At 39.8% G+C, this 25754-nt stretch overlaps 1 protein-coding gene across 6 annotated transcripts in view; it reads left to right on the top strand.

Moving 5' to 3' along the window:
- Nucleotides 1-25754, top strand: part of FHOD3 (formin homology 2 domain containing 3) — a 390828-nt gene that overhangs the window by 14545 nt on the left and 350529 nt on the right. For all 6 annotated transcript variants that reach the window (XM_071553603.1, XM_071553605.1, XM_071553602.1 and 3 more), the window contains exon 2: nt 24035-24141. In XM_071553603.1, the coding sequence (XP_071409704.1) occupies nt 24035-24141 (107 nt within the window). The remainder of the gene's footprint in view (nt 1-24034; nt 24142-25754) is intronic.

Below are 25754 nucleotides of genomic sequence, written 5' to 3'. Positions count from 1 at the left end.
AGAAGCATTTTAGCTGATGTCTCCTAACGGCAAAATTGGCATGAAGTTTTAAATACCAACATTGCTGCTGGCAGATTGTGGAGTTAATGTTTGGTTTATGCAGTTCTGAGTCTTGTATTATGCCCTCAGCCTAGTCTCCTACAGTCATACAAAGCAAAGTACTAAGCTGAATGAGCAATCTTTATTGGCATCTTTTGTTCAGGTTTAGGAAAAAATAAATTTGTACTTAATCTATTATTTTATGATTTGGAGGCAGGGTAATTATTTTATTGTTTTTAAATTGTGTATGATTTTCTAAGTGAAAATAAGGTTAAAGAAGTATGTCTGTTGCCTGGAACAAAGAATATGAAGTCTATTCAACTTCCCTGATCTAAGCCAGCCTCTGAGAGACTTTGACAACTCATTTCACAAATGAGTTTGTGTCCAGTTGTTTTATTGGTCTGGAGGAAAAATGATGTATGTGTCTCAATCTCATCAGTGTCAGAATAGCGAGTGTCTAAAGCTGCTGTGAGGAAAGATGTCTTTTTGCTGTATCTTAGGTGAAACATGTTTGAGCTGTGGTTTTAATATACTAGTTCAATGTGGTAATGCCCAGTTAATACAAGAAAACTGCATCTAGATGGACTATTTTTTCTCAAGTATAAACTTCATGTGTTTTAAAGTAGTTAGTTGAATGCTTATTGGAAAAGTTTTGGGGATGAAATATTTCAGAGAATTTGTCAGGACAGTCATATCAATACTTGCTTAAGCAGTTGATATTTGAATCAAGCTCTTACTAACGTTCAGTCTCCTTTGCCTGAAGAGGGATCTGTCTCTCCATTCCTCGCCTCTCAGGAGAGGGCTGTCACTGTTAAATGTGGATCATTCCACATTTGTATTAAAAATAGAAATCCAACATACAGGACAGTGGTGATGTTTGATGATAGGACCCATGCTGCAATCACCCTAGTTTTGATATGTTGAATTCTATCTTTCACACAGGGAAGGTGTTATTGAGTCTTGTCTTTGGGATGTGTTTTTTTAAACCAGCTTAAAAGTGTTTTAACTGTTGTGCTTTCTTTTAGAATGTTAGTGGTTTTTGGAATGATATTAATGACTAGGAACTCAGTTTAAAAAACAGTATGCATTTTTGCTATTCCATTTAAGTCATTTAAATTGGAAGAAAGCAAAAAAGGAACATACGAATGGGAACCTAAATAAAGATATCGTATTGATCTTAACTTTTGATTTGATAACAAGATTTTTTGAGCTACCTTCAGGTTTTGGAAGTGACCACGGGAAATGAATGATAAGATACTTGTTTGCAAAAATACGTACTATTGAAGTAGCACACCATGCTGGCATTTGTAGTGACAGACTTTTGATATGTAAGGTGCTTTCATTACCAATGCATTGTAGTTCACTTTAGTCTCACTTACCGGATTGTAATGGGATGATTGTCAGAAGTGGGGATATTTTTTTCATGTTCTTCATGACACAATGCTGGCTAATGCTTCGACTCCAGCCCTTACAATAAGTAATTTTGGTATTTTCCTATGTGTCTCCATAGCACAGTGAGTGACGGATACTTGGAAGCTATTTTCCTACTTGCTTAGCTATTTCCACTGAGATTTTTTAGATATGGGTCAGAGGAGACATTTTTCTTGGAAGTTTGAATCATCTGAAGTGGATGCAGTGGAATACTGGGCCATGAGTACAGGCTCAAAATGCAGCTCAGCTGGACTCTAAAATGTTATTTTTCCAAGAGTTCTTTATAGTGAAGTAATGGCAGAAGCAGTAAGTTTCTGTGGTAACATTATCCTTGTGTAAATTACAGTAATTGTTTTATTATCCAAACCTGAGATACTTCTTCGAAATATATTGTGCCTTTTGAGCATAGCCCATATGCATGCTTTCTTTTGCTTTTTCTTGTGATTAGGTGTTTCTGTTGTTTGTTATGCCTTTGTTGGTGGCTTTTGATCATGCTGTCAAATTTTTCAGTATTCATAGTATAAGACCAAGCAGCTTCTGGTTTGTACTTGTTTATTGAACTTGATAGTTCTGCTTTTTCTTTTTCCTGGAAAAAGTAAATATACCCTATCTGGTATTGAAATGGCTGTTTAGTCATAAGCCATCGTTTAGGCTTGTAATAATAGTCATCCAGCAACTGCTGTGGGCTTTATATGGAATTTGTTGCACTTTTTTATGTTGTTTTAGGTCTGCAAACAAATGAAATGCTACCAAAGATTATAGAACTATGTGAAGCTGGACATGTCTAAGGGTAACTCAGCAGAGTGGTTTGTCAGCCAAAAGCCCTCTCAGCAGAAGTTCAGCGATAGACCATAATGAATATAGATTCCTTTCTCTTCACGTCCTGTTGAGATTTCAGTAACCACTATGTCTGTTTCAGCCAACGGAGGATCAGCTCATTATCATGACACCATTGTTTAGCAATCAGAGCTGACCTTTCTGGAGTGGAAATTACCGAATGACTGGATTATACTCTTTGAAAGATGATCATAGTGTACCAAAAAGGTCTGTGACCAGGGAAAAGACTCTCCTGGGTATTTTGTGCAAAATGTACCACTAATCTCAAGCGTGACATGTGTCATCTGACGCTAAATTTCAACCAAGGCTGTAGTAGGTCGGAATCAAGGTTGCCTGGGTTAGCCCTTGACATGTTACGCATTTATGTGCTGAGATGCACTTATTTGCCCTTCTGCAGCATGACCCTCTGTGCCCATAAGCTGTGTAAGCTTTGCTGTTGTTTTATGGATTCAGTTTTCTGGTTTGCTGTCTCACCAAACTGTGTGACTGAGAGCTGTTTTGGTCACCCTTGCCTGAATGGTTGCCTTTGCTTAGCAGGGAATGCTACTGATGCTACATCTCATAGGGTCTTTAAGTTGCGCAAATACTTGTACAGTCTAGACCATCTCAGCACTGTTAGGATGAAAACATTACTGTGTATGCCCCATGGCTGAAATCTTGAATCCACTGATGCTTTAGATTTCTAGAGGAGCCCTTGATCTGCTGGTTGAGGCATAGACTGACATCTGACAGCCACTCCTGCAAGAATTGACAGGAGTCACGGGTGACCACATCAGGTGTTTAAACCACAACGCAAGCAAATGAAGTGAGTCTGCTAAAATACAAATGAATTAAAAAACACACAAACAAAAATCTAGATGTTACTTAGCTTGATGTGGCCTTGCACCCTTGTCTTGTGGGCTGTCTCTCTGTAGCAGCAGCCAGCTGTGCCTTTATAGCCTGGCACTGTTTCTCACTCCAAGTTTGATCATCCTCTGAAGGCTGAGGTGGGAGTTGCTGCTCTGCCCTCTGCCCAGGCAGCCTGTGATGACACTGGAGATGTGAAAGTTGCTTTTGCAATCGGGATGGTCTGTGCCAGGTCTTGCTAACCTCCCCTTTTCTGGCATTTTGGGAACCTGTGGTCACAGGCCATGTTTCTAGGCTGGGCATAGCAAAGGGGTAGAAGGAAGGAGGCAGTCAGAGACCAAGCAAGTTACTGAAACTTGGCCTGTAGTGGCCAAGATTGCAAATACTATCTGTAAGAGGATTTTTGCTTCCTTCATCTGTTACAGCTGGAGAAACAGCATTGGCGAAGCTAATGAGGGGAGCCTAATGCTGGGGTTGAGAGGTCCTAAATAAGCTTTAATTGCAAAGCTTCACTTGCAGCATTCTGGGCTTCTGTATTCAATGTTGGTCTTGGAGTTGTGGTTCCCCTCCAGTGTAAGGACAAAGTTACCATTTACGTAACAGTTGCAAAGGATAGTAGAAATTGACTTCAGATCTATACCCGAGGCTGTTACTACGCCCCCGCCTCAATTTCTAAAGAAGGAAACTATTTATTCACTAGTGATCAATATTTCCTTATGGTTCTGGAAGGACAGTCAGGACAAATTAATTGTGTCTATTAACTTTTCTGTTGGTGCATAGGGCTTGCAGTTACACATCCAGTTACTCATCAGTGCAATTTCTTGCTGTAAACATAGTGCAATTTCATATCATAAACATGATGTCTAACTGAAAAAGAAGAGAGTAAAAGGGAAATATCATAGGTTTCATTCTCTTACTAAAAGTGGCCTGTGCCCCAGTGAATGTAAAGTCAAGATTTTAAAATTTTTGCTAGTGAAGCTCAAGATACAACTTCGTACATTTAGTCTAATAAAAATATCAATCAGTTAAATATTATCTTCTCTGAATATCTTCAGGAAAAAAATCTAATTGAGACAAGAATAAACTACTTTTTCAGATCTGAAGATACCCTAAGAAAGTCCCTGTAAGCAGTGTTGCCAGAACTTGCAACTTTGAGATGCAGGAGGTATTGAAGATGAATGACTGCATATGGAGATTTGTGGAAGAGCTGTGCTTACAGTGAGGATGAGAACTTTGTGTATAAACATGAGTATGACAGAGACCTAAGTCCTGTTCCACTGAGGTGAACACTTTTTTGTTTGCACCCTAGAAATCAGGATCTTCATCTTTTCCTGCTTGATATTTGTCAATATATTTTTGTAGCAGTCTTAGAAATTTTTGTGTGCAAAATCTGTCTGTCTCTACAGGTGGCCATGTAGAGTCCCAGTACCTTCTTTGGAAATTGTTCCTCTATACCTATGAGAAGTAGGAGGTGCCGGTGCTGGAGTAATTCCAAAGGAGTATGTTAAATAAACCTGTGAACATGGTCTTGTATAATGCTGCCCAAGATGGCACCTGACATATTTCCTGTTTGAAAAACAGCGTGTGGTATTAACTTTTATTCCCAGAGTTGTTTGCTTAAAATTCTTATGCCACTGTCTGAGGAAAAAAAGACAAAGCTGCAAAGTGCACTGTTCTTTTCTTGCATGGGTATGTGAGCCTCTTCTCACTGAAATAAAAGTAGGAGTTCTGAGGTCTGAATGTCAGGAGCACTTGCTGATAGCTTAACTCGATCATGTTAACATGATAAACAGTCTGAGAGGGAAGATGACTGATTACCTGGGCACACAGGCAGAGAGAGACATGAAATTCTCTCTGCTGAAATAACACGACCACCAGGGGTTCTGCATCTTACTACTAAAAGATATTTTATGAGTCTACACGTCATTAAAGCTACAAGAAGACTGTCCAAGTCTTATAGAAATGAGAACTAGCCCTCATTTTGACCTACTTCATGTAATTGCAAATACAGATTATGTATTTTTTAATTCTTTTTGTCAATTTTTTCTTGCTTTAGTGTGCCAAGCAAGGATACAGAATATGCAAAATACTTCTAAGAGGCAAGGACTAGGAATACTTAATTGCTGCTCACTCTTTGAAATGATCCTAAATCCATGTGGTGCAGTCTGCACCCATAACCTATGGACACATTTATAATAATTTCATAAACAACTTGTTGGAAAGAACATATTCATGCTCTTCACACAGAAAAAACAAGTTTGGACTATTAGATATCAGAGACATCTGGAAGGGCCATGAATTTCCTGGTGGAAAATTTTCTCAGTGAAACATCTGGGGCTTATTTCTCTGTCTAAAATCAAATAACCTGAAAACTGTTTGAAGCATGTATTTAAACATAATAGCTCGCAGGATGTTTGCTCTACCAGTGAAGAGCAATGAAATCCTTCAGCAAAAAAAGGACACACAAAGCCCAACCTGAAATACCTCTGCTACAGAAATTTTAAGTATCATTTTCAAAATAAAGGAAGAGTAGGAAAGTCTTCTTGTTTGCATAGATGCTTTTTGCACTGAGCCAATCCTTAGAGAAATTTTTTCTTTTCTGGCGGGAGGTAAAACTGTAGTTTTAATTTCTTACTTTGAACCTTCTTCATGCATGACAAAAAGGTGCATTCCTCTCCTGTTTTAGGATGATGGAGTCAGCTATTCCTTGCCTGACCAAGCTGAACAACCATGTTGTTTTCTTTTTAATTGGGCTTCACAATGGCTTTTGGATCATCATAAACTTCCTGCTGCTTAGGCTGTCAGCAGTTTTCCAATCTGTGGATCTTTGTTTGTTGGCTTGTGTTTTGTTTGGGTTTTTTTTCCTTTGGACCACTGCCAGGATGGCTTGAATGTTGCTTCTTGCCTTTTTTTAAATTTGTTTTTTGCTCTGGAAAGTGAAAGGTCCTCCAGAGGGATTGCAGAAGAGAGTAGTGTGAGTATCCATGGCCACAGTAATGCCCCTGCATGCCCAGGGTTGCCATGGCCATGCACCAACCAACTACAAGAGCAAAGCACCTGTAGAGAATTTCAAAACTGTCTGCTTTTTCAGGGACTGCCTTTTGAATGCATCCCCAGTACTCAGTCCTTGTTTTGCCCCTAATAAATAGAGAAGGGCTAGTGTTTCAACAGGAGAAGGTTTGTACACTAAAAAAAAGGGTTAGCTGTGTGGGTGGTCGAGTCCAGAGGATGGTGGTGAATGGAGTTAAAAAACAGCAGGCAGCCAGTCACAAGTGGAGTTCCCCAGGGCTCGGTATTGAGGCCAGTCCTGTTTAATATCTCTGTCTGTGATCTGGATGATGGGATTGCACGCACCTTCAGTCAGTTTGCAAACAACACCAACCTGGGTGGGAGTGTTGGTCTGCTGGAGGGCAGAAGGGCTCTGCAGAGGAATCTGAACAGCCTGGATTGATGGGCCAAGACCAACAAGGGCCAAGTTCAACAAGGTGAATGAAGTTCTGGGTCCTGTACTTGGGTCACAACAGCCCACATAGATCTACAGGCTTGGGATGAAGTGACCGGAGAGCTGCTCGGTGGAAAGGGACTTGAGGGTGCTGGTTGACAGTGGCTGAACATGAGCCAGCAGTGTGTTAAGGTGGCCAAGATGGCCAATGGCATCCTGGCTTGTATCAAGAGTAATGTGACCAGTAGAACCAAGGCAGTGATTTTCCCCCTGTACTGGGCACTGCTGAGGCCACACCTCAAGCACAGTGTCCAGTTCTGGGCCCTTCCATTCAAGAAATACATTTAGGTGCTGGTGCATATTCAGAGTTGGTTTAAGGGTCTGGAGCACAGATCTTATGAGGACCAGCTGAGGCAGCTGGGGTTGTTTAGCCTGGAGAAAAAGGAGACTTGGGGAAACCTTATCGCTCTATAAAACTATCTGAAAGGAGGTAGTGAGGTCGGAGTCAGTCTCTCTTACCTGGTAACAGGCAACAGGGCAAGAGGAAATGACCACAAGTTGCATCAGGGGAGGTTTAGATTGGATATTAGGAAAACTTTCTTTTGGGAAAGGGTAGTCAGGCACTGGAACAGGCTGCCAAGGGAAATAGTGGAGTCACGATCTCTGAAGGTATTTAAAAGATATGTAGATGTGGCACTTGGGGGCATGGTTTAGGGGTTGACTTGGCAGTGCTGCATTAATGGTTAGACTTGGTTATCTTAAAGATCTTTTCCAATATAAATGATTTTATGATTCTGTGAAAGCCAAACGAAAGGATTGGGCCTTCTTGCATGTTGAAAGAAACAGTCTCCTATTTCACTTTACAAGCTCTTGGAGAAGATGACATCATCCCTGCAGAACTGATAATGTTACAGTGGTATATACATTGTGAGTATAGAATGGCACTAAAGACTTTGATGCTGTGCAAACTGCAGTTGTTTATATGCTTTTTTTCCTTATATAAGTTTTGTACCTCTGTCCTTTTACTGCATAGAGGAAGACAGCAGCTTAACCAAGCCACGCTACTCTTCCCACTGTAAGAATTGCTTTCAAATTAATTGGCAAACAAAAGCACCATGAATAAAACAGAGCGTTGTGCTTCGTATTTCAGAGGTTTTGATTGTAGCTAGCTCCTGCTGGAGAGTGTTAGCTGTGTGAGACATTTGCCCGTAGTGAATGAAACTGGAAGGATGAATAGCAACAGCTCCAAGGTAAAGCTCAGTTATGTTATTGCAGTATAATAGTGGTTAAGCTCACTCTGAAAATAAATTAGTTCTTCCTGTAAATCATAGTAAAATCAATACTGAACAGAGAGAGGAATGGCTCTTTTTTTTTTTTCTTGAATGTGTTGTTTACTTGTTTCTGTGTTTAGGGCTGTGCTACTGGTTTTTTTTTTTAAGTCAGTGAAGAGCGTATTGTGATTATAGAGGGTATATGTAAAGTGAGAGACATGCCTGTCTCTCCCCTTCTTACTACTTGCTCAAAATGAACAGTTTTTATCAGAGAGGTGAGGTTTATGTTTTATTTGAGCCAGATACTTTGTAGTGAGATTAAAGTGACTTTTTGGAAGGGAAACTTGCTTTATTCATCGTTATTAGTTAACATTATGCTTTTTTAGCATAATGTAGTGTACAATTAATTCTTGTGTCAGAAGAAAGCATATACTTTTATTTTGAGACTTTTGAGTCTCAAATCCAAAAGCAAGTACCAAAAGGCCATGTTTGGAAAAGGGGGAATGAGCTTGTGATGACTGCCTTGATCTAAGGCTTGGGAGAACATTTGCTCTTTCTGAATGTGCCAGAAGCTTGCTGTGTGACTGTGGGTTAATCACCTTAGAGTTGATTCTGCTGTAGGAAGTGTAATTCTTCCCACTGTTTTAAATTTACTCCTAGCTTTGTTCCAAACTTCAAGTATTGGGCATGTTTCTCCATGTGACAATCTTTCAACTCTTTTATTAAAGGTGTCTACATGCACCGGTGTTCCCTTCATAAACAACATCCACATTCTCATTCAACTCAAAACCATAAATTAGTGTGCTTGTTGAGGGTATTTTTTAATTCATCAGAGAAGTACTGCTTCACAGCACTGGGAAGTCCCTAGTTTTGTGAGGTGCCAAGTGTGCTGTTGCTGTACCTTCTGGGAAATACCAAACCAGATAGTCCATACACCTTCAGGGCATAGGCAGCTGTGAGGAGGATCTGAACCCAACCAAATTATTATGAATATTTATCTATGATACTAAATGTTACATAATAAATTTGGGAATGGAGAGATGTGTGTAGTCTAGGCCAGCTCCTAAGAGCATACCCCTAAGGACTAGATCTGTCCAGTTAGCCCTAGGCTTCTTTAAAATAATTATGACAGCTTAGTGTTCAAATTAGTTTCTTCCCCTTCCTCATTAATTCTCAGGTATCTAAAGTCTAGTTCTGCTGTAGTACATGGGTTTGTGGCACTTCCAAACAGCTGGTCCTGGGCTTTTTTGACAGCTTGATGCCCAGTTGCAGTGTGAGGAAACCCAACCATTTGTTGTGAGCTGGGTTGTCAAAGTGATCTATGCTAAAAGTTGGAACTGCTGGACAGGGGGCTAGAATACACACATGGGGCTGTTTGCTCTGAGGCTGACAAGTGCCAGCTTGGCTGACGATGACATGTTAGTTGCGTGATGGTGCTGTGTACAAATGTAGGTCTTGTAGGTGTCTGTGACCATTCCCAGCATCTTTTTTTTGCAGGCAAATCCATTTGGAATCAGTTAGCTACACTTTTGTAAGTTTGATCAAGTACTGCAGAAAAACATGTTCAGTCTTGGTGGGGTTTGACCTACTTTACCTATAAATGCTGTTTATACTTTAAATTGGTAATTTTTTTTTAATGTTAGGAGCAAGACTGAAAGCAAAGCCCCCAAGTGGATTGGTCTATATGGGATTTTATGCTTATAACAAAGTACCAGGTATTTTGCAGTTCTTTTGTGCATAGAAGAAAGTGATAACTAATGTCGGTGATCTACAGTAGCTAATACCAGCTGCTTTAGAGGGATCACTGAGGAGATCAGTTCCAGTGCATGTTCCACAGCAGAGTAGGGAATCACAGCATATGTGGGGGCTTTTCTGAGACGGCAAAATCCCAGGGGAATGCCAAGACCCTCCAGGAGCCAACCACTTGCATGAGACATGGCGGATGGCTGCTATGACTGGAATGGATGGATACAGGCTCCTTAGGAAGAACAGACAGGGGAGATGAGGAGAGGTGTTGCTCTCTATGTTAATGACCAGCTGGAGTGCATGGAGCTCTGGCTAGGGATGGGTGAGGAGGCAAACCAGAGCTTATGGGTCAGGATTAAAGGCAGGAGAGGTGACAGTATCATGAGGGTCTGCTACAAGCTGCCTGACCAGGAAGACCGAGTGGATGAGGCCCTCTATAGACAGATGGGAGCAGCCTCACGTTCATAATCTGCAGTCCTCATGGGGGAATTCAACCACTCCATTGTGTGTTGAAGGGACACCATGGCATGGCATAAGCACTCCAGGAGGTTCATGGAATATGTTGATGAAAGCTTCTTTCTCCAAGGGAGAGAGGAGCCAACAAGGAGATGTGCTATGATGGAATTTGTTCTTACAACAAGAAGGGGTTTGTGGGGAATGTGAAACTCAAGGGCACCTTGGGCTGCAGTGGCCATGAAATGGTGGATTTCATGATCCTTAGGGCAGCAGGGAAGGTTCACAACATGGTCCCTGCACTGGACTTCAGGAAAGCAGACTTTGGCCTCTTCAGGGATCTGCTTGGTAGAATACCATGGAATAAAGCCTTGGAGGCAAGAGGGGCCCAGAAAACCTGGTTAATATTCCGGGCTCACCTTTTCAAGCTCAGGAGCAATGCATCTCCAAAAAAAGATATCAGGCAAAAACACTGTGAGGTCTGCAAGGATGAGCGATGAGCACCTGGACAAATTCAAACTCTAAAAAAGAAGCATACACAGGATAGAAGAAAGCACAGTTATAAACTGGGAGGAATACAGGTACAGGGAGAATGAAGAACTGCCTGCTGTAGGACAAGATCAGGTTTGAGACCACCTAAGGAACCTGAAAGTGCACAAGTCCATGGGAGCCAATGAGATGCATCCGTGAGTCCTGAGGGAACTGGTGTTGAAGTTTCTAAACCATTATCCATCATGTCTGAGAAGTTGTGGCAGTCTGGTGAAGTTTTCACTGATTGAAAAGGGGAAATGTAAACCCCCATTTTTAAAAAAAGGAAAAAAAACATCCAGGAGAATGCATGTCGGTCAGTCTCACTTTGATGCCCAGCAAGATCATAAAGCAGCTGCTCCTGGAAATCGTGCTAAGGCACATGGAAAATCAGGAGGTGATTGGGGACAACCAGCATGACTTCACCAAGGGCAAACGGTACCTGTCAAATTTGTTAGCTTTCTGTGATGGGGTTCCAACATTGGTGGATGAGGGAAGAGCAGCTGGTGTCATCTGCCCAGACTTGTGCAAAGCATTCAGCAAACTCATGTACAACACCCTGCTCTCCAAACTGGAGAGACATAGCTTTGATGGATGGACCACTTAGTGCATAAGGAATTGGCTGGGTGGCCTTACTCAAAAGTTGTGGGAAGTGGTTCAGTGCCTAAGAGGAGACCAGCGGCAAGAGGTGTTCCTCAAATATCGGTAGTGGGACCAGCACTGTTCAGTATCTTTGTCGGTGACATGGACAGGGAGACTGAGTCTGTCCTCAGCAAGTTTGCTGATGGCACCCAGCTGTGTTGTGTGGTCAACATGCCTGAGAGAAGGGATGCCTTTCAGAGGGACCTTGACAGGTTTCGCTCCTGTGACACTGCACCTGGAGTACTGTGTCCAGCCCTGGGACCCCCAGCATAAGAAGGGCAGGGATGTGTTGGAGAGAGTCCAAATCAGGTCCACAAAGATGATCAGAGGGCTTGGAGCACCTCTCCTATGAAAACAGGCTGAGACAGTGGGGATTTTTTAGACTGGGGAAGAAAAGGCTGCAAGGAGGCCTTACAGCACCTTGCAGTACCTAAAGGGAGTACAAAAAGGCTGGAGAGGAACTTTTTATAAGGCCCTGTAGTGATAGGACGAGGAAGAATGGCTTTAAACTGAAAGAGGGTAGGCTTGGATTGATTGTTAGGAAGAAATTCTTTACAGTGAGGATGGTAAGGCTGTGGAACAGGTTGCCCAGAGTTGTGGATATGCCCTCCCTGGAAGTGTTCAAGGCCGGGCTGGATGGGGATTTGAGCAACCTGGCACAGTGGAAGGTGTCCCTGCCCATGGCAGGGGGTTGGAACTAAGTTGTTCTGTAAGGTCTTTTTCAACAGAAACCATTCTATGATTCTTGTGGTCTATACTGAATAACACCTTTAATATACCAATTTAAATAATATATATTGGATGGCTGATGTCTTGAAACATACATGTTTAATTTGCTCTTAATTACAAAAAATTAGTCTTCCTATTCCTAGAACTATTTAATTGTATTTGATCTCTAAGCTTTGAACTCTAATTATAAGCTTTATTGGTTCATTATGTACTGTATTAAATGTTCACTTTTAAACAGTTTTGCATTTCTTTCAGGCTAAAAGCATAATTAAATTTGTGTTGTTTTTCTTGAGTACCATGATCCTCTCTTGCTATTTCCCCAAATATTTCAGTCTTTTTGTTCTCTTTGGTACCATTTACAACCTGTCCACTACTAAGAAAAACAGATCAGGAGTTTCTTACTAAAGCCATTTGTTTCTACTTATTTTCCTGGTGTCCTTTAAAACAGAGTGTTCAGGGTGTAAGCTAGGAATTAATATTGTTAAAATATGGCTGGTAGTGTTGTATTCATTCTTTCCCCACAAACTTGTTTTTTTACTTGTAACTGCATTAAGAGTGCAGGGTTTTTCTGTTTCTGTGTTACTCAGATGTTAAGTTGTTATCCTAATGAATGCAGAAGGTTTTTTGTTTGCCTATTCCAGTCCAGACAACTGTTTTAAAGCTAGGGGCTGAAACTGCTTGGCAGCTAATCAAACAAGGAAGAAATGAATGATTAAAAAAAAATAAATGATGAAGCACAAGTGCCAAATAAATTCTGCTTAAGGGTAAAAAATATGACTTGAGATCCTTTGTGCTTTTATAAAATCTCAAAGTTAAAAAGAGAGTCTGCAGGGTACATGTTTTTGCACCATTTTTTCAGTGTTCTTATATTGAGTTTCATTCTCATAAACTTTAATCATGCTCTTTTAATGACATCCCAAATGATCTTTGGTTGACAATCCACAAAGCCTTTAAGAAGCAGACTGAGTATTAGGAAGAGGTGATGACTGTACTCAGTGGAGTATTGTTATTAGACCAGATCTTTAATTTAAACCTCTAAGGTTCAGGCTATATCTGAAAAATGATTCTGTTGACAGTTGTATGATGTTCTCTTTGGTATTCCTACCATACTTTATTTTCTTTTATATTTCACACAAATACTTCGTGTGAATATGTTTAATGTTTTTTCCCATATCTTAACCAAAGGGTTTGTGCTAGTGTTTTGTTTTTTGCTGTTGTTGTTGGGGTTTGTTTCTTATATCTTTCAGACACCTAATCAGAAGCCTCTGAGTCAAATTTTGATTACAACATAAGACACTGTATCCTGGGCTTTCTGTGTCTTTTACTATCAATCTTTGACTCTCATCAACTCCACAGCTTCCCTGCCCTCAAAAGTATGTGAATTATACTAGAACTGGTTTTGTTTCAGAGCTGCTACCTACTCTTCTTCCTCTGAATCTGTCTTGTTTTCCCCAAAACCTCCCTGCCCTAGGCTTTCAAATGGCTTGGTATCTTGTCCCTTCTTTCTCACTTTTTCTTCATTTTACTTTTTCATGAAGAAGTGCTCATGTATGCGAATAACCTCTTCTATCAAATCTTGATTTTAAGTACACCTTATCTCAGAACTGACATTTCAGCTGCAATATTTTTTTAAAAGAATGCAGATATGGGTCATGTGGGTGGAAAGGCAGTCCGCACATTAGGTTAGTGATTGGTGTCTTTCTTTTTGTGGTATATTGTCTAGTGGGTGTTTAGCCACTTATGGCAATGAAACCACCACTGCTGAAGACGGGTGATTGCATTTATTACTTACTGTGTGCTTTGCTGCATGTCTGTAAATGGTATGAGTAGTTCTGAAGTTGTGATAGAATAGTGAGCATTCTCAGGTGTCCCAAATGCAGTTAGAGTAGCAATGGTGGAATCCTTCGTACAACCTGTGTCTTTTAACTGCTCAAGCAAGGTGGAGGATACCAATAGACGACTTCTTTCAGGGTTATGCAATTAAGAATAAAAGGCTGCAAGTTACAAGTTCATTCTGCTACATGACTTCAAAAAACCTTTTTCAAATATTAAATACTTAATTTTTCAGTTTAATAGCAGGTATACAAAAGAAGCCAGATGGAATTGTCATGAAAAATGTGTCTTTTCTGCCTTCCTGGACCATGACTTACCTTTAAAAGAATGATTTCTGAGATTTTAACTCCATGCTTTTCATACACACAGATACACACACTGAACAAAAGACTCCTCAGATGATAAACTCCATTGACACTAACCCTTTCCCTCCTCCTCCTCTCACTTTTCTTGACCTATCTCCTTCTTTGATATTATTTCCATTTCCTTGGATACCTTCACAGTAATTCCAGCCAAATGGTAATGAGAGTATCTCAGCTGTAGGCATACCCTGCATATCAGCCAAAAGCTGTATATACTTTCAAATAAAGGATCCTGTTCTTATGGTCTCTCTCCTTTCTGTTCCACTGAAGATGTCCTTAACCATGAAGGTGAGGAGAACTAGCTCTTTGTCTTCTTAGTTAGGAAAAGCTGAACAGAGATGCTAAAGGGATTTGAAGGATCTAGGTGCCAAAAAGTTTACGAGAGGATGCAGAGATTAGGTTATTATCATGCTATACGTTTGTTGTGTTTACTGTGAGAAAAATACTTTTTTGAGTTAAAGAGCTGGAGCATTTTTGGTCTAAATTGACTTTGCAAGGGTCTGTTGCCTGTTTGGTTTGCGTGTCAGCTTACATTTAAGTAACTTGAAATTACTGAATTAGGTGGGAGGGAAAGAATGTGTGTAAGTTCCCCATCCAACATGCAGAAATTCAATTATTTTTGGTGCTTTCAGTTAGCTTTTTTTTTTTTTTAGTTTATATTAAACATTGCAGTAACACCCATCTCTAAATGAATTTGGCTTTCTTGTTCCATGGCTCTTGACGTTTTGAGCATTCATATCCTTTCTAACAATGCCTGTGGGTGGCTGTTGGAAGCCACAGTGTCACACTTGGACGCAGATTCTCTAGTAAATTCTGAATTGCTCTCTGCAGAGTACTGTGTTAAAGGGAATCATGAGGCAAAAGGTCCGAGAGTCAGCCTAAGAACAGCAACAGGTGGGCATCCTCGTGTTACGTGTTCGCTGGGCTGCGTTGCCTGTATTTCAGAGACCCCTAAAATAGCAGTTTTGAAATTTTGAACTCTGAACTTCCTTTTGTTATTCTTAAGTCAAACCCATAATATTAATATTACAGCTTTCTGTGTTTGTTTTCAATGTCTTTGTTATTTCAGCAGAATATTTTTATTGGCAATGTATTTTTCCAGTGGCTCTTGAGGAACTAATGTGGCATTTGTTTCACTTCACGCACTGTATTACCTGACCCCAGGAGTATTTTGTGGCGTCTACCAGGCCGGAGATAAAAGCTGCTGTTGCAGACTAGGAGTTCAGACTACTTTCAATTCAAAATACCAACATTTCCATATCAGAGTAGCAGTTCCTTTTAAAGTAATTGTGCTCTGAAACCCTTTGAATGTACTTTGTGTGTAGGGTTGGCTCTGTCAATGCAACTGCCATAAGCTCTGCAAAGCACACAAAGTTTATGAAGTAATTTGACAATGGCAATTACTGTGCTAAAAATAAATCAGATGTGCATTAACATTAATAACTACTCCTACAAGATATGCTTAATCACTCCTCAAGGGCTGAAAAATTTGGGGATAGTTTTGTACAGTATTACTTCTTATAATGTAAAGTTTAAGATCTAGGAAATTATGAGGTTTTTTACCACCTGCCTCTAAATAAATGTGGAATAGTGAGTTTGGTAGAGTTCAGAGACCTTTCTGACCTGTGAACATGGGTGACTGAAGGTGGCCTTGTTGCCATCACCAAAAATGACCTCCTATGTAGAGCCTGTGCCTGACCTTACTTTTAAAACTCTGACCTCACTTTTAAAACTTTGACCTCATGAAAGTAGTCGTTTAATTGCATTTTTAAAGGATTTTTTTCTTTTTTTGAAAATACTTCGAGTTACGAAATTATCTTTATAAAGAAAGAGACGGTATGGGGGAGGGAATATAGTTTTCTTTCAAGTAATTGCAGTGGAGCTACTTGGCACATAGGGAGTTTTAGGTCAGGACAGTGATTGAGTGTTGAGTTGCTGTCATACTTGAACGTGGGAGCAGTTTTTACTGTACACTGCTAATTTTAGCCACTGACATGTGGCTTACATACAGATTACTTGCTTTCCTTTTATCTCATCAATGTCAAGCTTTTTACCTGAAGAGGGTCATGTGCCATCAGTCCTGGGCTAGATGCTTTGTTCTTTCTCCCTCATGTTGCCCAAAATGAAGATAAGATAGCACAGACCAGCGAGCACTTACTCAGGGAGAGGGGAGAGACCAAGGCCCTTATCAAGAGGGCAGTTGGTTGTGATTCTAAAGCCAGATAGATATTATGTTGGATTTGCTGTGATCTGTGAAACGCAATTACACCATCCACATTTTTTATTACTCTGTAAGAGTAATAGTGACAGCAACCCTGCTGCATTTCCAAGGGGCACAGGCCACATGCAAGTACAGAAAACCTGCATCTGCTGATCTGCAATAAAATTTGAAAAGCATTATATGGTGCATTCTAAAAATAGCACGTTCATTCTCAGTGTGAAGCTTGGCCTTGAATGAAACAGTATTGAATATTCATTTGCACCAATCAGTTTGTACTAGTTTGCTTGGAAATACAGAATATTTTTGGACTGGTGAACAGTTAGAGCTGCGTTTTTTGCTTTTTCCTCTGGACTAATTGGTTTTAGTAAAGAAGAGAGGATATGGCAATACAAAGTGAAAACTGAGACTTGCTGGCCTTGGTAACAGGATTCCCATTGTGTTGGAACAGTTGAACCAGAAGGGGAGAATATTTAAGAACTGTACAGCTCAAGTGTGTGAATGTGTCAGACTAGTGATGTGCAAAGCTAAACAAGGCCTTGGATTTAGAAAGCGAAAACTTAACGTAAAGAAGCTGCTTCTCATCAACCCTACTCTGCAAAGCAGGCTGTGGGTGAACGAGGAGCACGCCACCACTAATAACACTTGTAACCCAATAATGTTTAAATGAAAGATGAGCTAAGACATTTGAGTAAGGTAAGGGTTTTTAGAGGCTGTACTAGAAGCTAGGATTGAAAAGGGATTTTCATTTCTGCAGCTTGGTACTGGATTATTCTAATCTCTTCCTCTCTCATTCCCTTTCTCTGTAATTTTGGAAACAGCCAAATGAACAAAATAATCTGTTCCGTGGTCCAGCTCAAATTACTGGAAATCTGGTGAGCTTGGTTGTGCTTTGAGCCAGTGGCCGCAAAGTTAGGTGGTTTTGGTGGTTTGTACTTACATCCGTAAACAAGTCTATCCTCCCATCTCATACATTAGGGCCTTTTGTCCTATGAATGTGATCTTTGATCACTGTGTAAGCTGTGTTTTTCAAAGGTGCCTGCTTTTAAAAAATAGAAGCTAATATAAAGAGAAAGTTTGGCTAGATCTTGGCACACACTGTCTGCTGACTTGGTAACATTTTTTTGCATTTATCATAGGTTAGTTTGGGTTGGAAGGGCCCTTAAAGATCATCTAGTTTCAACCCCCTGCCATGGGCACTGATGCCACCCACTAGATCGTGTTGCCACATCCAACGTGGCTTTGAACACTTTCAAGGATGGCACATCTACAGACTCTCTGAGAAACTTGAGTGCCTCACTACTCTGAGTAAAGTATTTCTTCCTAATATCTAACTTAAATTTCTCCTCATTTAGTTTAAATCTGCTCCTCCTTGTCCTATTGCTATGTACCCCTACAAAAAGCTGCTCTCCCTCTTTTTATAAGTATCCTTTAGGTACTGGGAGGCCTCAGTGAGGTCTCCCCAAAGCATTCTGTTCTCTGGGCTGAACAACCCCGAGTCTCTCAGCCTGTCTTCACAGGAGAGGGGCTCCAGCCCTTTAATCACCTTACTGGCCCTCCTCTGGACCCCTCCAATAGATCCAAATCTTTCTTGTGCTGAGTACCCCAGAGCTGGATGCAGTACTCTAGGTGGGGTCTCAGAAAGGCTGAGCAGGAGAATCACCTCCCTAATCCTCCTGGTCATGCCATTTAGAGATATTTGTCCAAAATATGTTCTGAATGAATTCTCGGGGCATTCTTTTAATGAATTCTCAGCAGGTGAGGAAAATGCATTTCTCATGATTGTTTTTTGAAAAAATACAACTCTGTGGTCTTCGAACAAACAGGGAAGAGGAGAATGGCTTGTGGCTCTGCTGTGGTTTTTGAAAGGAGGGTGCATCTGGCATTTCTCCCCCTTAACCTCTGCCAACCTACTGCTGATAAGGGACACAGACATTAAACAAAGGAAAGTCCACTTTGGATGAGTGCTGATCTAGCAAAGCCTTTTGGAGGAAGAGAAAACAGACTTGCAGGAAGTTCTGTTGGCTCAGTAAGGTGTGTGCTGCCTTTGCATTGAATTACACACTCCCTGAGCTTCTTGAGTGAGGAGACAGGTGTGTACATGGAGCATGTGTAAGCGTGTGTGAGGAGGAGCTGCTGGCTGTGCTCAGTCTGTGGGTTGATGTGTGGGCTGCTTTGTTCTTCCCACTCCCAGCACCTTCTGTTTCTAGGTATTTCTCTTGTAAGAAGCTGAAGGCAGTAGATGAAAACAATGATTGAACACAGATTGATTGATTGATCGATTCATTCATTCATTCATTCATTCATTCATTCATTCATTTTAATTCCACTGGTTTCAGAACATAGCATTAGTCATTTACTGCAATCAGGTTGATTATCACCTTTTCTTGCTGCTGTTCTCCTTCCCCTCCCCCTGCCCCCCCCCCCCCCTGTTTCTTGCTTCTTTTGGTCATGTGCTTGCTTCAACTTTGAAATGCAAAGAAATCATGAGCTTTAGGAAGAAAAATGAGTGTTACCTCTTTCTGTGGGTCAGTACTTGAAACGAGAGAAAATTCATCACTAGTGTACTGCTATTGAACTATTCTGAGTGTTCTTAAGCTTGATAGTCTTGTAGTATGAATTATTTTGGCCCCACAGGTTGAAGGACTGGCTACTACTAGCTGGATTTGGTTGCCTAAGACAGAAGATGACCAACTGAGCTTCTGCCCAGTGTTCTTGATTTACTGGCTGCCTATAAGGGACACTTGCTTGAGTGGGTTCCTTATCTTTCTCCAGCCTGTATATGTTCACATGGCACATAGGCACGTTGCTGCTGAGGGCTCTCCATGTGGGGGTGAGGTGGGGATGACCCTTGAACCAGCGCAAGAATCAAGCTCTGCAGCTCTGAGTCTTACTATGCCTGTCTCTGGTTATCACTGAAGCAGGAATGTGCCGGAGAGAAAAGTATATTGTGATTACAGACAGTGGGTGATGCTGCCCTGAAGTTCTGGCCTTTATCTAAACTTGTTTGACTCTGACTTTTCTGAAAAAGCTGTATCTTCACTTCTGGCTCAACTTTTGACTCCGGGATGTGTCTCTCAAATTCAGACAATTGATACTTTTTGAAAACTGCCAGGAAAATACCTAAAAGGCATGCATAATAAATATCCATATATATATCCATATATATATATACACTCATATATATATAGCATATATATATGGTGTTTAGGTTTGTGTGTGAACGATGCTTTTATTGTCTTCCATTTGTGTCTGGTTTGGCTGCAGCATAGGTGCTATAGTAGTGTAGCGTTTGGATGATGTGGGTCAGTTACCACTGTAACTATGATCTGAGAAACTCCAAACAACTCTCTATTCTTGTTTCAGAATATTTATTACAGAAAAACTGCTTTTAGTAGCTCTACTTGCAGTTCAGACTGTTGTATACAAACATCTGATTGTCTCACTGTTTCTATGTTTCTGGTCAGTTGTGGAAAATCGATGACAAGCTAGTGAGGTCAGTGCTGCCTAAAATTTTTTTTCCAGGTTCTCCTCTTGTCCAAACAGCTATCTTGTCATGACAGAGTTCAGTATGAAAATGAAGATGATAATTAGCAAATCAGTTACACTTTTAATGAGGAAGACTTGCATAAGGACAGTCTTATTCTCCTTGCTTCCTTCATGTAAATTCAAGGAATAGCTCTGACTATCCACAGCTGGTGATTCTGACTAAAACACTTGGTTTTTTGACTGTTACATGTCTTTTTGTTCCTTCACTCCTATGAAAGAGTCTACTCTTTGGTAGACCCACTCTTTGTAGAGACAAGAGATTTTGAAAATATGCATAGGGATTTAAAAATATGCCACGGATGTTTTCTCAAGAAACTGTTAATTTGAGAAAATGAGAGTATAATTGAACACAAGGGGTTTTTTATATAGCTTTACAGATACTTGTGATATCATTTGATGCTTGAGCTAAAATCAAAAAACCCGAAATCTTGCAGAAGACTAATGACTCAGAGAAGTAGCATTATATTTGTGCCATCTGATGGTGTGTCTTTCTGTTCATGGTTCCATGGTACCTGTAGTATTCTTTTAATGTAACTATAGGAAAATATGGAAAATTGCTGTAAAGCTCACAGGATGAGTTGCATGTAAATGACATTTATGAACCTTTTAGCTTTTCTGGGCAATACAGTAAAGTGTAATTAAAAAATCAGAAATTATTTGAAGGGACTGTTAAGAGATTTTTAGAACAAATATAGTTTTGTAAGATTTTGAAAAGATCTTGGAGAATCTCCACTTTTGGCAGTACTATGAGTTATGCAGTTCAGTAACAACAAAATGCAGACTGGAATTTTGGGACCAGTAAGGAATACAAAGAGTTGAACAGAATTAAGTTAAACAGAATTGTAAAGAAAAAAAGTTAAGTAAATAAAACAGATTTCTAAAAAGTTGAAGAGCAGTCTCATTTGTGATGATGGAAAACAGCTCAGTTAAATGTTCTTTGAGACTGTCTTTATGGATTTTGCCTTTTGATTTTTGTAAGAGAAGATGCTTGTTAATAAGGGGTTTAATGCGAGTTATAGTCAATGGAAAAAGCATGTAATGAATGAACTAGTTGGGGCCATTTGTGAGGGTCTTCAGAGACGGGAGAAATGATGTGTAACAGATAAACATGGGATTAACATTGAGTAGAGGGGAGAGTCTGACATTCTGAATTGTTACTAATAAGCACTAATGAGTGAACATCAGCTGGCCTTTGTGTTGAAAAAGGCAGGCAATTTACTAATTAAAAATAATTAATAAGGTGGCTTCTCTTTTTGTATTCTGCCTGTAAAATATGTATGCAAGTGAAGCTGGGAGGCAGAGTAGCAAAGCGATCCTGTAGAAGGAGGACTTTTGAGTTTGTTGTCTTAGTATTTACTTCAATTTTAAAAGCGTTGTTTTGCTCCCTTCCATATTTTTGTGTACACATACAAGAGAAATAAAACCCCCACTTTTTTGGGAAGACTCAGCATTAAGTAATGGAAATAAAAGATATTGCCATTTCTCCCATTACCCTATTCCTATTAAAGGATACAGCATGCAGTGTAGAGTACTTTAAAGTCTGAATGAAAATGAGATGAACATAGGTAGAATGTACTGTTCTTATTTATTTTCTACATGAAGGACTTCCTGTTCCCGTTGTACTTTTTATACACTAAAGTCACAAGATATTAGTAAAGCATAGTTTCTTTTCCCTAATTATGAACTATAAATGGAAATTGTGGGCAAATCTCCTAATCTCCACAGTGAGAACAGAACATTTATGTAATTAGTAGTTTGCCTTTTGGCATTACTTTGAATAAATTAGCATTTCATTATATACCCTGAACTACTTGAAAAAAGTTTCCCAGAGTAGTATTTAGTCTTTCTTATCTAAAGAATGTATTTTGAATTAGTATAAGTTAATAATATCCTTTGTAACTGGAAAGAGACAGAGTAGCAATACTGTTGTTATTATTAATATCAGAATGTTGTTCTTGCAGGTTTTTTGTTTTCTTTAATCCCCAGGAATCAGAGTAAAAACTTATGTCACCTTATTTAATGCCTTATTCCTTCCCCAGCTGAAAAAAACCCAGAAAATTAAACAAAAAAGGAAAGCAAAAAAAATGGAACAAGTTCGAAACACATCTTGACCTCCCCTGTCTCCCCCTTCTCCAGTGGGTGACCTTTTCTTTCAGATTGTAGACAGTGCAAAGTATAGTAGTGTAGGCTAATCCAAAAGTTGCACTTTATCACTACTTATAAATGAGCTTTTCTACAGTATTTCCAGTGTAACGAATCCAGAATTCACTATTTGTCTTTTCTTGTATATATAAATCAGTGACAGGAAACTGGTGACTAAGTTTAGACATTGACTGCCAGATAAGAAGAGTAGGTGCTTATTATGCTTTTCCTGAACCAGCTACTGGGAATCAAAACTTGGGAAGTTAACAGAGGTAATTCATCAAGGATAGATTTTAATTGATTTTCTTTCTAAGTGTTAAAAAGAGCAGAATAAAAAGCTATGGATGTAATAAAGGGTTGTAATTTCCTTTCCTTGGCACTGGCTGTTTCAGACCTATGCTTATCCCTTCAGAGTCATTGGCTGCCACCTGTGGCAGAGGATTCGCTAGAAGTGTGGTGTTAAATATCTTCCTCTTCCCAACGTGGCCTTTGCAGCAGGGATGTATGGTTACACCATCATTGCCATGGTTGCCCTTTAGTAGACGGAGGCAAGCAAAGAACCAGTTGGTTTGTTTTTGCTAAATGCAGAGGAATGAAACATCTTCATTTTGGGTCCCTTGATCACAGATCAATTTACATGACACTGAGCCAGCTGGCAACAGACAGGGTACACCTGTCTCCAAGCAGGAAAAGGATCTCTGCACATGAGTTAGCAGGTCTCACTCATTGGGAGAGCTTTAAACGAGATTTGCAGGGGGATGGGTATAAAATCTTGATCACTGAAGACAAACTTGGAGGTGGCATGTGCTGTTTGAGAGACTGTGCTAGTAGTGAGGTCCTTTGGTCTGCTGTCTGGTTAGAATTATGGGATGGAGATCATGTGGCAGCAAGGATGCAGAGTTATTGATGGGCTGATAGCTGCAGAAGTGCCTGAGGATGGTCCTGCAGGAATTGGAGCTTCTCCCCCTGAAAAGGCAGCGGGATTGATTACCCAGCTGAAGTGCATTGTACACCAATGCACAGTGTGGGCAACAAGAAGGAGGAACTGGAAACCATTGTGCAGCAGGAATACTATGACATAGTTGCCACAACAGAGACTTGGTGGGATGAGTCACACAGCTGGAGTGCTGCAATGGATGGCTCCAAACTCTCCGGAAGGGACAGGCAAGGAAGGAGAGGTGATGGGGTAGCTCTGTATGTTAGGGAGTGTCTCTATCCTCATGGCAAGGTGCAGTGTTTATGGAGAAGAATCAGTGGGAAAGCCAACAGGCAGATATCCTGGTAGGAGTCTGTTATATATCACCCAACCATAATGAACAGGCAGATAAAATACTCTATATGCAACTGGGAGTAGTCTCGTGATCACTGGTCCTTATTCTCTTATGATGTGCTCCCTGGAAAAAAACAAATAAACAAACAAAAAACCCCAAACAACCAAAGCCAAAAAAACCAGAAAATGTCTTTTTTTTAACTTTGATTAAATCTGACTCTTTTTAACAACAGCTTGAACAATTAATGGAACATTTTGCACTGTCCCTTGGCTGTATCCTTCTTTAGAAGCTCACAAAAAAGCTTCTTGTTCCTTCTACCTTCATCTGGAGTCCCAGAAACTCTGCTTGTAAATGTACTGTAAGAACAGAGAACACACATTCATATCTTAGATATACATTTAAATTAACTTCTTTTTCCGTGTTACATTTTTAAGGTACCATACTAAAACTGTCTAGTCTTCTCTTATGCATTCAAATAAATTGCTCTGTTTGTTAGTTGGTTTGAAATTATGACCAAGCAGTCTCTAGTGAACAAGGATTTGGGATTACATAAATTGCCAAACAGCACCCATTTTTCTTATCTGCTCGTAACACATGGTTTGTTTTAGGGACATCTTTTCTAGACACTTGGAAAATGGTAAGGTGATGCTAGAGAATGCCTGCTGTAATCTAATGGTCTGAATTTTGTTCTACAGCTTGATGACTGCACCCTGCAATTGTCTCACAATGGTACCTATCTGGATCTAGAATCCACCCTAGCAGAACAAAGAGATGAATTAGAAGGCTTCCAGGAGGATGCTGGGTAAGTAAATGTTTACTAAATTTAGATAAAAAAGCATTGAGTTTTCAGGAGAGTGTGTTCAGGTCAGCATAGGAACAGAAGAGATAAAAAGATAAATTTATTTCTTTTGTATGCCCATATGTTTGCCTCTTTGTATGAACAAGAATTTTAGGACTTCTCTCTGTTCACTCTTACGGTTTCTCTGAAAGAAATGGGATACTGTAAACAAATCTATCAATATGAATGTCTTGGGTAGTCTAGTAAGATATTTCTTTGGAACTTGATAAGTGAGGATCGTTGGTTCTGAGAACTCTGAGATCTTGCTCACAATAATAGTTGGTGTAGAGGATTATATTGGGATGGTGCTTCTGAAGTTATAAAGTGAATTTCTTTTTGCCCTGATATTTAAGTCTTCCATTTATAGATCTTTTCGAAGAAAAGACCTATATTGATTTCTTTTTTTTTTCCTCCTGGTATTGATTTAGCCAGCCCAGGATGTGTGTTATTTTTGAATATTTTTCTCTTTTGTTTTTTTTAAATTTAATTTTTGCTGGCCCACATGGATTGCTATGAGAGAGCTTTCCATAATCACCTGAGAACTGAAAGTGAAAGCAAAAGTTAGCATCAATGCATGTTTGTGTGAATGCATATATAAAATTTGCTTTTTTAGAGGAATTTTCTTCTTCTGGACCTTTCCAGTGGCTGTCTTGGTTAAGATGTAAAATGAACAGTCGAGATTTATTTTTGTCTTTCTGATTACTATATTAGAATCACACCACGTGTCTGAGAGTATTGTCAATGCTTCTTGAACTCAAACAGTCTTGGTGCTGTGACAACTTTCCTTGGGAGCCTCTTCCAGTGTTCAGCCATCCCCTGGGTGAAAATGTTTTTCCTGATAATTAAGTGCATTCTGAATTGTCAGGCCTTCTTAACAATAAGAAATATAGCCCTTTTGCTTATACTGCTTTCTCTGTGTTTTCTAATAGCTGTCTTACCTTTGATGAATAATTCTTACAATTTTAAACTGTGCCTCCTTTGGTTGTTTTATGTGGAGAATAATTTTAAATAATATATTACAAGTATTCTTGTGTGTGCAGTTGTTTATGTCTTATTCACACATACCAGTTTGAGGCATGTTTTTATAACCATAGGAAGAGAAACTATTCTGTTCTGTTAGAAACCAGTTAGAAGTGAGTTCTTCAACAAATAGGTGGCCAATACAGGCTGAACTGAGTGTAGAAGTTGATCTAGTCCTCAGTTTTATCCATAGGTGGTAAAAATCTCTGCCAACAACAGCAAGTTTTTATTTTCAGCTAGCTTTAGAATGAGTTGAAAGCAAGTAAGATGAAGGAAGCGAAAATTTTGGATATTTTTTTGTAGCTATATGTTTAAGTCACATTTTCTTTCCCTTCCATTGGTGTCTCTGTGATAATTCTAGTAATTTTAATTGTGTTTGACACCCCACAGTAGCAATTTGTCACCACCAGGCAATTTGGCACATCAGAGACCACTTGGTGTTTTTCCTGCCAGACTTTGCACTTGAAATGGCAAGCTACTGTCCACCTTGTTTTATTTCCATGCTGCCGTTGGGCATATAAAATGAATTATATGAATTGTTCCTGAAACATGATTCT

The sequence above is a fragment of the Pithys albifrons genome, chromosome 4 (genome assembly GCF_047495875.1).
Source record: "Pithys albifrons albifrons isolate INPA30051 chromosome 4, PitAlb_v1, whole genome shotgun sequence".
NCBI classification, from domain to species: Eukaryota; Metazoa; Chordata; class Aves; order Passeriformes; family Thamnophilidae; genus Pithys; species Pithys albifrons.
The sequence above is the reverse complement of the archived record's forward strand: the minus strand, read 5'-3'. Positions and strand labels throughout refer to the sequence as shown.